The sequence below is a fragment of the Populus nigra genome, chromosome 4 (genome assembly GCF_951802175.1).
Source record: "Populus nigra chromosome 4, ddPopNigr1.1, whole genome shotgun sequence".
NCBI classification, from domain to species: Eukaryota; Viridiplantae; Streptophyta; class Magnoliopsida; order Malpighiales; family Salicaceae; genus Populus; species Populus nigra.
The window spans coordinates 15,524,020-15,537,730 of NC_084855.1; the positions used below are offsets into that span (position 1 = coordinate 15,524,020).

The following is a 13,711-nucleotide window of genomic DNA, read 5'->3' on the forward strand; positions in this document are numbered from 1 at the left end:
TTGGTGGCATTCTACTGGAATTATTGTTCTATTTGCTGAAAGCTAATCCAAAATACAACATAAACAAAAATGGAAAGAACAGAAAGAAGAGGAAAAATAACTAAAGTGTGTGTTACTAGATCTGCTTTTTTCGCTTCTACAAATCAGAGAACTTGTATTCTAGGGATTCTGAAAGAAAGAAAGAAAGAAACTCCAGTCTGTGTAAGTGCTAGTGTTCTCACACAAGTTAACTCTGTGTTCTGCGTTACTAAACGGAGAATTGAGAATGGCTCATATTCAACTCTACCATCGTGCTTTCCATAGGCACAAAAGGGATCTTCAGTATGCCTTTTTTCTCACAGCTGGCTTTCGTGGTTCCCTCTTAGCAATTGTCATAAATCCTGGTGTCGGTATTCCCACAGTGGCTTGATACAGATCCTTCAATCTTTAAGAACATTCAGAAAACAATTGTCAGGTGTCAGCCAAATGCATTAGAATATTTCATGTCTTGAAGCATTTAAAAGTGTTCTGTTTGGGTAACTATATTATGGTTACCTTGGCATACTGATGAAAAGGGCAATTACAGAAACACCAACTATGAGAGGGAACACTGGTGCTGGAGTTAATTCCTGCAGCCATGGAAGAGAAAAAGGACACATTAGAAAGATAGAGAGGGAGACTTATGTCATCATTTAATGATATCGAATCTAATTTACCCATCAGACTATTTTCTAGGGAACATTCACATGTAGATTTTAGATGGGATAGCCACCAATAGAAGTGTTTTTTTTATTCCAATGATTATTGAGTCGACTAATGACCTAACAGAAAAATTGTTCAATAGACTCGGTAAGTGTAGACCAAATCAACTGAATTTTTTGGGAGCCACTGCACTACAGCTCTATTGTCCCAATTAATCAAACTGATTTTGTCTGTACAATCTCTCCACAAAAAAAAAAAAAAAATTGAGTCATCTCTAGATCACTACTATTCAGAATTGTTGTAAGATTAGTTCTAGAGAACTCTCTTTGAATGAATGTAAAACAAACCTGTTTCTGGTGATCCTCCTCAAAACTATATCGCAGTGGGCCCACATGGATCTGGGCTGTCCTCTCAAGGTCAACCTCAATAATCTCCGACTCAAATTTGTGGGTTCTTGACTGCAAACTTGTTCGAAGCTGCAGGAGATGTTTAGTCTTGGGTAAATTCTTCACTTGAAAGAAGTTGGACACTGGGAGCTCAAAGACAGTCTCAGTCTTGGATGAACCACTTGCCGACTTGATCTCAACCAATAGCTGTGACTGTGGTTCTTTCATTCTCTGTCCCTCCACGTGGCAACTTAAAATGGTCACTTCTGGCTGTTCAAAGACCACAAAATCCAAATCCCTTATATCCCCTGATCCAACCTACAAAATCAATGGATACACATCAGACTTCACATATTTGCAGCAAAAAGAGATTATACATGGGTGTTAAACATGGAGCCCAATAAGATGAAGCTAAAATCACAATAAGGGTAGGTTTTAATCTAAGAATAAACCTAAGCTTTTTTTCCTTGTTTCACCGGAACAAAAAGGAAAAGAAATAAAAGAGCACCAAAAAGCATAACCTGAATAGTAACAGATTCAGGTGATGCACGCTCAATTCTATTGGTACCCAAGCCATCCTTTTTTACTACTTTAATTACATAGGTTGCCTCAGGTACAAGCCCTCTCAGCCTATAACTTCCAGACGAATCAGTTACTGTCTCCTCATAGTAACCTTTTGACACAGACCGAGCTTCAACTGAGACACCTTCTTTTGGCTGGCCAGACAATAGTGTGACAGTACCTGTAGCACTGTGAAAAGCAGAACCCATATTAGTCTTTAAGTAAAGTAAGATATCCAAATATAAAAATTGGATAGGTTATCTTAATTTCAGTAAGATTGGGATCAAATGAAAATGTAGCAATGTTAAAGAATTCATGCGGCATATTTGCAAATAAAGGAGAATGTGTAGCAGAGCAGTACATGATGCTAGGAAATTATAAAATAGTATCATAATAATATTCAATTTGAACTTTGGAAAAATTGGAGGATTCAAATTTCTTTTTAATGAGATTTAAGACTTGGGAATGTGATTTTGTACTGGAGAAATGGAATAAAAATGTTATACATTTGATTATGGCATTATCTTGATTTGCTGAAATAACAGAAATCTCTAGCAGGAAATGAAGACTGTATAAGACCTGTAAGCAACACGGGTGGCATGGAAAGTGACTTCTCTAGACTCCCCAGAACCAAGTTCTATTACTTGAGCTGATGGCGAGAAAGCATACTCCTGCAAAAACATCAAATCATTGGATGAGATGATAAGCAAATAATCTGTGAGGGTTTAGGTATTCTGTAATTCCCTCTTGGCAGAGGTTCAAAGCCAAAGGTGACTAACATGACATGATCATATTTTAAACAGTGATTTGAAAAAAATAAAGCGCGTGCAATGATGTTGATCAAAAGCTGGAGAGCTCAAAACTTAATGATATGCATTAATGCTTCGTACAGTAAATGAGAGCTTCAGAACCTTCAGCTGGATAGGCAAAGTTTGCACTCATTGAAAGAACTTTTAGCCTCACTTCAAAATAAAATTCAAACCAATTAAACATCTGTGTCAAGGCATGTTGATTGGTGACTTGAGAAGGAGAGTTTTCTCTTCTTTTCTTTTTTCAGTGAGGGGGGGGATGCTCATCAGAAGAAACATAGTTAACAAACTTGAGCTGGTTTTAGAACTGGTAAAGGAGTGCTGCAATGTATATGGCTAGCTTAAATCAACAATTGCATCATATGAGCATGAAACCTAGAGCAAGGAAGAGGATTCATGAAATCAATCTCAACTAGATAAGATTGCAGCCTAGTTGAGTTAAGTTACGGATAATATAAGAGGTCTCGGTAATTTACCTTCAGTAGAGGACGCAAATAGAAAGTGCCAGGAAATAAGTTATCAAAGTGGAAAGTTCCACCAGTCCCAGATATTGAGTTGTTCCTATAACCATCATCACCGCTCAATGACAATAGCACAGAAGGAATGGGTTCATTAGAATCATCTTTGGAGTATATGTGTACAGAAATTTGACCTAGCTTCTGGCAAGAAAAGGAATGAGGCCCTACACGTTTAAGATGATAGCCAGGCTGCAAGAATAGAGAGAAATATCACATAACATAAAATATGAAATATAAGTTGAGATATAAAATATGAAATATCACATAACATAAAAAAAAAATCCCCGTCTAGCAGGAAAGAAACATAGAAACCTTGTGCTTAAATTTACTTGCTGCATTATGTAAGAGAACAATACCTTTGAAGCCTCAACTCTGTAAGTTATATCATCGTATAGAGGGCCCCCAAGAAAAGAACCATCCACTCCTGTAGCAGTTTGAAATGCTATTTCATCTTTCTTGAGTGGAGTAATTTTGCTGTCTTCGGAAGCAATAATCTTTATGTGAACACCAGAAAGAGGGGGAGAAACTGATCCTTCTATGTACAGCCCCATTCGGCCAGATGATGGGGGGATTGGAGATTGGCAAACATCATTTGCCACCAAAACCTACGACAACAAAGAAAAATATTTAAAGCATTAAACTTAATCATGCATCTTAGGAAGAATTCAGAAGGCGAAACACAGTATTGATAACTACATTTTGTTCTCTGGGGTAAAACAAGATCTTCTTCTCTCCATTGTTCCTGAAAGACATCAAAGCTCTAGTTAACTACTTTAATAGGATGGTTATGCCAAGGTGTAAAATTTATGATGTTGAAACAGAATTTCTAGACATTTAAACACAAAACCAGAAAAAAGAAATTGCACACCATGAACGAAGAAAAATTAAGGAAACTATGTATCATTCTAAGAATAGACCAAAAGGAGAAAATGCAACAAATGAGCTGCAGCCCCTTCAATTTAACATGAACAAAACTCAATAAGATCATTGAGAAAGGGAGCTTATGCATATAGACACAGAAGGAATGAAAAAAAGAAATTGCAACTCTTCCGTCTTTAACTAGCATGGCGCATTGTTCACAAACTTTTCTCTCAACTATGTATAAATATCTACAAGTAAAAAAGGAACCGTTTGCAATGCAATTCACATTAATGTATAGATTTTAGTAACCAATTCACACAGAACAAATCTGATTTCCAGAATACAAAAGTAAAATATTGTAAAAGACCAATTGCAAAATCTGATAATACATGCTAGCTTGTACCAAACACCTGCCAGCACTGAGAATATCATGATATTACAACAGAAAGAAGGAAAACAATTACAAATAATTTGTATACCTAGGGTCCCGAGGAACAAAGGTAAGTTTCTCTCCAAGATTAGCCCACACAGAGTACTCAAAAAAGGCAGATCCAGTTTGATCATCTTCATGTGATACAAGGATGGCAGCGGTACCATCAAATAGATTGCCCTCACTATTAAGGATGTCTACAATGATATTATTAGGTAATTCATATCCACCATCAGCTGAGCCTAACTCGACACTGATTTGTCCTTTAAGAAGATACTTCTCTCCTTTCAGATAGATAGGCTACAGAAAAAAAACATAAAAGTGGAATAACTAAAAAGGAGATTTTTTTAAGTGGCAAATTCAAGAAAGAAAAGGTAAAGGCGAAACAAAAGCTGGCACTATTTGATAGCTTACCAGCAGGTTTGATGTATCAATTTTTATTGGCGAGCTCCCAAAGAAAATACAGGAGTTAACAAAGTGCAGCTCATGTACTCCAGGAGATTCCATGCATATATTCTGTGAACCTTTCTGCAGTTCACATTATAATTGAATATCAATATAGCAGAAGTTGTGTGTGGCATCTGATGCAATCAAACAAATTTCAAGCACGCATTTTAAGGGGAAAAACTACCTTGATTTTCAAATCAATGGACGAACCATCTGGCTTAATCATGGAAGCATCCACATCATGGGTTGAGATAACATTTATCCAGTAACCTTTCTGAACAAAAGCAATTCCTGCAACATCCTCAGCACCAACATCCACATTGATGAAGCTCTGTTCCCAGCACCAATTATCTTCATTGGGCACAGCTTTTGAGGAACCATGTTTAACCTAAGAAATCACATTCATTAAAAACAAAAAAAGCACTTATAAACAGCTGGCTTTGGGAAAAGAAAATAATAAGGAAGGGGTACAGGTGCAATTTATTACTAAATGAGTGTAGTGATTCATGTAAAAACAAAAAATATATCTTTCAGATAAAAAACTTTCCTTGAACACACTTTACCTCAAGCCTGTATTTTCCAGGCGCGACATTCTGAAAGAGAAATTCATCACTATCATTTGTCAAACTAACAGACTTTCTTTCTTCTGTATGTTTACCAGCCAATCTCACAAGGGTGATAGAAACTGATGGACCACACTTCTCCTTGCAAGTAACAGAACCATGAATATTGACAAGTACCTTCATGAAAAGGAAGATAAACATCAGTAAGAAGTATTTTCACCAAGCAAAGAATGCACAATTACTATTAGAAATCCGAGGTCGTTCATCCATGCCAATTTCCATGATCTAAAAGAAAAGAAAACAAAAACACAGACTAAGGATAACATTTGTCCTCTAATTTACAGAAATAAATTGATTGCCATCTCAAATCATGTGATAATACTACTGAAACCCGTTCCTGTGTCCAATCTAACTACATGTGTAAAGCAGTGGTGGGAAGAGACTAAACACATCATGGACTTGGAATTGAACTTCTGAGAATGGACGGACACAATAACAATAAAGTTGCAATAAGTCATCTGGACACAATAACAATAAAGTTGCAACAAGTCATCACTAGGTAAACATAATTTCTTTCTCATATAACATTTCATGTTACCTGAGTAAATTGTACATCCAGCAATGGACTTTTGACTATAACATCAGCATAAGATGGTGAAAACAAAAGTCCAGGAGCACTGTCAGGTGTAACAGCCAAAGCAGATAAGCGATACTCACCGGGTGAAACCTGACAAATGATGATAAAGAAGAAAGATGTGACTTCATCAGATTTAGTTCTAATTGCATCAATGCTTGATTGATGAAAATAAAGGGAAGAAAACAAATGGTTGAAATCCACAGCAATAGAGAGTTTTGCAAAGTATTCTTAAATCATCTCAAGGGTAATTTTTGCATCCCACGTGATCATCTTAATAAAATCTTGAAGAAAAGTTATCAAAATTGCATGGCATGCACTTAAAATCACTCCAGAATGCATATTCATAAGTTCACAGTGCTGTAGCAAAGATCTCATAGATCAAAAACAGATAATTGAATGGATCAACTTGAGAGCAGTAATTGCATATTCCCGGAGCCAGCTGCTTATATAATCAATCTTGAACAGAAACATATCAGGGCATAGGACCAGAAGACTTCTGTACTTGACACACGCAAGTTTCACAAAATACCAAGGAAAAATAAATAGAATAATTAATGACTACATGTTGAGGGACAGAAAGGAAGTATCATGGATTTCCATGAACCTAAAAGCTCTCTATAAAAATTTAAAAAAAAATCAAGGAGAATTCATTAATATTTTAATAGATGTACTCAAATTTTATTCCATAACACTGTTCTTAGAACAGTGACTTCAACACTGTTGTTTTAACAGTGATTTATTTCTTAATCATATGTTTGTGGTGTAAAACAATGAAAGGTAAAAAGATATCTATCCTGTGTTCCTTCCTGACACTATAAAAAAAAATAGGAGTAGAAGAAGCATCTGAGATTTCTCAAATACAATGCAAATCATACTCTCCACATCAAACAAATATCTCAATGGTTAATCAAGTTCAAAAACTCTGAGCACATAGCAAAAATCTACCTGCACCCATACGTTAACAACTAAATTCTTTAAAACATTTTGAAGCATAGTACCTGATACCTATGAGCCAGACCTTGAGAAAACAAAATAAAAAATGATCCCAAGCCATCCATTAAAATAATGCCTCATATAACTAGCTATTTATAACTCACTGAGTCACAACTCTTAAAGATTTTACAGGGCATGAGTCACAACTCTTAAAGATTTTACAGGGCTTGAGTCACAACTCTTAAAGATTTTACAGGGCTTGCTTTGCTTGCACTACCTAAAACAAAAATCTATTAATCAAGGCGCATTCCATTATTGTTTTCATAATGCATATATATACATGTGTCTCTGTGAATATTTGTGGTGCTGCAAAATAGCACTGGTTTATAATGATTGTATAATGAAAAAGCAAGAATAAAAAAAGAAAATTTGCGTAGGTCCCACCACCCTAAATTGATTATCAGATATGCCTTTTTTCTCTCCTTATCCACACATTTTCTTCAACTTCATTCAAAATATTTCATATTTTTGCTGCAACATGCAGGATATATTCGCTTGTATTTTTAAAATGTACAGTTCAATAAGCTAATACAAGGGGGGAAATGTCATTTTTTCAGCGATCAAAAGTGTTTCCAAATTGCACTTCCTCAAGCATACCTCAAAGCAGAAATTGCCATTTCCATCTGTCTGTTTGACTTGAGGTTTGACATTCTCAGGTCCGTGGGTCAAGGCTACCTAGAAGTCATACATGACAAAGTTTGAAATAGTAAATGTGCAAATTCTATAATAACCAAGGGAAAAAAAATGTAAATCTGCAAAATTACTTTTACCATGCTATCATATTTTAATTCAAAAACATTACCTTTGCCGTGTATCCAGAACCAATCATGCTTACTACACCACAGACATCATAGGAGATTGCTGTAATATCTGGAATTGAAGCCATATTTGGCAAAACCTGATCAAAGAAGTAGAAACGGTCAAGTAGATGCCTCATAATTAAAAGAATAATTAAACCTAGAGTGTATACCTCTTATATCCATTAAAAAAGAGGAAGAGAGTATTCAAGATGCTAAAGAAATATTCTGTTATGCTTTACCATATACTCCTTTAACTTGTTGAACTTGTAATGCTCCTTCTTGGCCTCTATCGTATAACGATTTGATGTAACCTAAAAACAAGCAATTTAGCAAAGATTAAGTGCCTGACTTTAAGACTTTGGCTTGGAACTGTCACGTTTCAAGGTCAGAAACTACATACTTACATGACCACGAAAAGTTTTCCTACCTAGCTTAAGCTTAAATACTTTATTGGTGATAATGGAACAGCAATTAACATGATCAATAATTAAGAGGTACTAGATTCATGAGACTGATGAAGGAGATTGACAGAAAGAGAAGTAAATGTTTGAAAGCATACAATAGAAGCTTGAAAATATTCTTTTTTAGAAAACCATGGCCGAGATCAATGGATGGAAGGATCCTTATGCAATTTTACTGTAACAAGGACAACCTTAAACTCTTTTTTTATGCTGAAAAAGTATCATCAATTCACTCTTTGAGAGTCTGAGAATCACAATATATCCCCCAACCCACAAATAAAGAGAAAAAAGGAATGACTACATAGATTTCAGGACAGTAAATGGTTTGCTTTCATAAACAGAGATGTTATCAACTCCTAAAATTATGAAGTGGCTATAGCCTATGATATGAAGTCTATGAAACTTAACCCCTAACCATGCTGCCACAATTTGAAATCGAACTAAGCATATCCATCAAGAAATTATACCATGATGCTCTTAAGTGGCCCCCATGAATTAGGAAAAAAACAACAATGTATCTAATTGACAGAGTTCCGGGCTTAGTACTCGCAGTGAGCTTAAGCCCAGGACTACTGTATAATTTATTGCATCTGTCAATCGCTTCATAGAGCTCCAAGAGGATCGTCAAAGGTTGGTAAGGCATAGTAGGATGCCAGCAGATATTATTTGATCAGCTGAAAAGGAAAGGAATAAAGCAAGACATCTGATGCAATAGCAAGATGAAATGTATCCAATGAAAAAAAAAAGCAGAATATAGGGTGAACTCACTCAAAAACAAATACTCATTAAAAATACTAAGATGATCAAGAATGACAAATATAATTATTAAAGTTGAGATCATGCACAAGACTATACCTGGTCAAGCTTGTAATAGCCTTCTTTATCAGTTGCAGACCTTTCGTGACCATCAACAATGATTTTGACTCCTTCAACTCCCATACCATTCCCATCAACTATGCGACCCCCCACAGAAAATCCTGTGACCTGCACAAACCAACAGTAACAAAGGATGATATAGCTGAATAGACCTTTTTGACAACAGATGGAAGTGAGAATGTGAGAAAGATGACAATGATGTGACTCCTGAGATGCTTCAGAGAGCTTGTAAACAGAGCTGTTGTTGCCTATGAAGTAAGAATGTACACCAATGCCATTAAGGACAAGAATCTCACTAGCCAGATCGAACATCATAATGCTAGTTCTTCACTTCTCTATTTAGCTGTCAGCTGGCTAGTAACCAAATGATTGGCACTAAGGAAAAGTATACTAAGCCTGGCCATCAAGATATTAAGTTGCTCTAACCTTAAAGATGACAATACAACCAAAATCAGGATGATTATACAACTACAATCTTTTTATTTTTCTGTGAGGGTTACAGCTTTTGAGATGGATATTAGATCTGAACAGAAACAGTCAACAAAAGGGGCAATTGATCTCATCATCCACCATAGGAAATGAATATTGCTGGTTTGACGTAGTAAACCTTATACAATTATAAATTGTGAACATATTTCTTGCCATTGATGCTGCTTAATGGGGGGCAGTTAATACCAACATAGACTCACGGGTTTATAGTGCTTACAACTATTACTTTTTTATTCCATAGAAAAACACTTCATGTAAAATAAATGCAGTGCTCAATACTTTTCAAGATAAAAAGTAGAAAAAGGACACCAGAAAGATGGTTGATAAAGATAACAAGGAATAGAAGTTTATCTATTTGATTACGGGAACTACAATACGTCCTACCTGAAACTGTCGGGGAACTGTTACATGCTGATGCTCAACAGAAACCGACATGAGAGGAGGTGAAACATCAAATACCGTATTCTCACCCTTGTAGGATGGAACAAGCTCATAATGACCTATAAAGCATTAGATAAATTGATCACAGCAATGCAGAACAATCGCCAAGAAGCATGAAATTAGCACCTTTTATTAATTTGGACAAAATGCATAAATAAACATTTCAAGACTTGATGAACACAAGATGGTAACCAAGACAATTTAAGCAGAAAATGCAAACAGTAGTAACTTCAGGGCAGAAAGTATGCAATAAAGTACAAATGCAAAGCTAGAGTAGGGTCAACAAGTTAAACTTATGCTATTACATCTAACAGAATGTAGTAAACTTGGTTCAGTTTTCTACTGTAAAATAGCATGCAGACACTGAAATGATGTAAAGTTAATGAAACTCATTGACTACCATTTAGTTTAGCATCGGGTTCAGCTAAGTACTAAACACAAAATGTTCATAACATTCAGAACAAGCATAAAGAAAGATGCCAAACAAATACATGTACAAGCATTTATATGCACACACCAGTGCAGTGAAGAGATGAAAAAAAGTCTTAGAGAGTGTTACCGCATGGTAGTGATTTAAATCTGAACATTCCATCAGCATTGGTTACAGCATGACAGAGAGGCTTTCTTTGCCCCACGTCCTCACCAGAGCCTTGGGGACAATCTACTTTTTCAACATCATCCGAATACAGATAAATGTGAACTCCCAAAATTGGATTTCCCTACCAAAGAGGAAAACAGGCCATGTGTATGTGACAAAAATGGTAAATATGCACAAAGTTCTCATGATGATAGATATTGCACTATAGGGAACATAAACTAGAAACATAATGTCCATCTCTGGTCCCATATATAGTCTAATAAGAATGCACATTCCTGTACATGAACATAGATAAATGTGAACTCCCAAAATTGGATTTCCCTACCAAAGAGGAAAACAAGCTTTGTAATTATGAAAAATATAGTAAACATGCACAAAGTTATCATGATGATAACTGCTGCATTATTGGGGCCGTAAACTAGAGATATAATGTCTAGCTCTGGCAGCATATATAGTCTAATATATGAATGCACATTCTTGTCCATTAATTTTCTCTGTGTCAGAAGTGGAATAGTGACTCTTAGCTTCAAATCAAAAGAAAGATTTGCATTCTAGTCTGCCCTAAAAAGAGGAAATTAAAAGAAGAAAGCTGTTCCAAGACCCAGTTTACAAGAAAAAAATAGTAAGAATCTATAGATTCAATAGATTTTTCAGTAGATAGACAATGCAAATGAAAGAAACGAACACATCCACCGAAATATCTGTGTAGCACACAATGGGCGCCTTAGAAGGTTTGGCAATGTCCAAAACAGGGCACCTTATTCCCTGGTTCAGAGACGTGATAAGTTGTCATTAGTAGGGAGCAAAAGGGAAAGAGGGGAACCTAAGCTAACATGGATGGAAGTGGCATCAAAGTACTTAAAATCTCTCGATATTGGGGCAGATTTGGTGCATGATCTTACAGAAAGGTTCAAAAGGATCCATGTAGCTGATTCTGAATGGTTTAGTATGAGATTTGGTCGTTTTTGGTGACAACACAATTTTTTTAAATATATATATAAAGCAGCTACAGTAAAAAAAAATTCTTCACAGAAGGTTTTACCTGAGCAACCACAAATCCGTGAAGATCATATCCAGGGACAAAGAAAATGTCATCAACTATGCCATTTTCAAACCCCAATTCCACCTGCAAGGAGTGCAATATTAAGCAAACAGCAGCAAGCAAGGACAAAATTGCAGGTCACTGAGAAAAGGACAGACAGCATATCTGACCTCTGTGGAACCTCTAACTTCAACTTTCAAATCAGGATGTGAAGCACGAACTTTGTATTTTCCTGCACAGATACAAAGATTTTTTGAGATTTCAGCAAGGCATGGATCCGGCAGTAGAATACTTAAAACTAAGGTCCTGCGGGGTGGGATTGCCCAGGTTCAGCTCCTTTCACCCCCAAACAATGGAAAGGAATGTTGTGAGACACCGTTCACCACATATTTGTGGATAGATAACATAATGAGAAAGAGACTTCAGTTAATGTAAATATATGAAGAAACGTGGAATCCCAACAGGGGATATTATGCCACCACATTTAGTTCAATGTAAGATAACCAATTCATACCATTCATTTCATTGATGTAGACTTAAAGACAACCATTCTCCATTTTCATAGTGATACATGCAAATAGTTGGCAAGTTTTAGTAATGTTCAGATGAGTTCGAAATAAATGTGTGTGTTCTTGTATGGAATACAAGCATAAAACTAACATAAACCTTGAAAACAAAATGAAAAAGGAATCCCCATACCTGGAATAACATTTTTGAACAAGTAACTCCCGTCTGGTGAGGTTACAATAGAATAAATGAGATCATCGTTAGGAGACAGAAGTTCAACATTAACATTCGAAGGACCACCATTCTTTGCAGAACAGCTCTCTCCACCAACTGCTCCCACAACTCTACCAGATATAGTGAACCTGTAACGTAAAAACATGAACTCAACTCAATCTACAGTATACAAGCTTAAGATAAGTAAATCGTCCTAATACCAGCTAATCGCGAATTATGCAAGACTATGCTCAAATTATCCAAACATAATTCTTCTAAACATACCCTGTGAATCGAAAATTAATATCTTCATTGCGGTTGCAGCCCATATCATCAACGACAACTGGGAATTTTTCTGGGTCCCACGACCATCCTTCCGGTCCATTGATTTTAATAACAAATGAGCCCTGCAGATCATTTATAAGAAAAAACGAAAAGGATGGGAGGATGAAAACAATATCAATCATTATTAAATAAAAAACTGAAATAATTTAACGAATTATTACCTTGTCATAGACTGGAATGAAGTAGTAACCATTGGGAGCACACTGTGTTCTCTCCTTTACCAATCCATCTACAGTACGAAGCTCTACCTGCCCTTACATTGATACAAAAATTAAATGAGATAAATTGTTGACACAAATAAGTGAAAATAATTTGAAAATGAAATCTTACCGTGATGTCAGAATAATCCAATTTTGTGGCGCTTGGATTCCTTGACTTTACCAGAGATGAACTCGCCTGCAGTTTCCATTAACTCAGATCCGTAATGATATTTCATTAAGCTAAGTTAATTTCTTTAGATTTGTTAGGAAGGAAAAAAGAGAGTGATGTTTTAGGGAATCACCTCGACGAATCCGCCACAACCGTTAATCAAATCAGCGGAAACAGCTGAGATTGAGAAAATTAGCGCGATCGATAAGCAGAGAAATAAGTCTCCGATCATCTTCATTTTTAGCGATGATTTGAGAGAACAGATCTGGTGGTGGGTACTTCACATGTGATTGATTAAATTAGTGGGATTAATTTCGACTGTGAGTGTAAGTGTATCTATCTCCCTCCGACGTGAGGGTTTATGAATTTTGAGATTTTTAGAATACGATATATAAATTAGGCAGGCCAAATAAAAGTATAAAACACTGGAGCTTATCCCATTTTGGTTTTGGTTTGGGCATCTGTTTTGGGCTTGATTTGGGCGGGGGCAGAGTCTGGGTACTGTATTTTGCCTATAATTTTTTCAGCCTACGATAATAAATTATTAACAATACTTTAAAAAGCGTGGAAAAATTACTGTAACTTTTTCCATCCGTTTTTTTTTTATTTGTTTTTTTATTTTTTTTGTTTTTCTTTTTTTTGTTTTTCTTTTTTTTCCATATTTTTTTGTTTTCTACTCTTTTT

General features: G+C 35.8%; 1 protein-coding gene across 1 annotated transcript; it reads right to left on the reverse strand.

Moving 5' to 3' along the window:
- Window positions 1-13,429, reverse strand: LOC133690881 (uncharacterized). The gene is made up of 26 exons (XM_062111151.1): window positions 13,161-13,429; window positions 12,989-13,054; window positions 12,820-12,906; window positions 12,599-12,720; window positions 12,293-12,462; window positions 11,764-11,825; window positions 11,594-11,677; window positions 10,513-10,672; window positions 9,897-10,012; window positions 9,003-9,131; window positions 7,926-7,997; window positions 7,689-7,784; window positions 7,484-7,561; window positions 5,855-5,983; window positions 5,257-5,433; window positions 4,878-5,081; window positions 4,661-4,774; window positions 4,296-4,546; window positions 3,652-3,697; window positions 3,312-3,560; window positions 2,914-3,144; window positions 2,208-2,299; window positions 1,589-1,817; window positions 1,029-1,385; window positions 535-608; window positions 1-424 (listed from the first exon to the last, which is right to left on the reverse strand). The coding sequence occupies exons 1-26, from the start codon at window positions 13,263-13,265 to the stop codon at window positions 319-321; spliced, it is 3,606 nt and encodes a 1,201-aa protein (XP_061967135.1). The 5' UTR covers window positions 13,266-13,429; the 3' UTR covers window positions 1-318.
- Window positions 13,430-13,711: the final 282 nt, after the last annotated feature.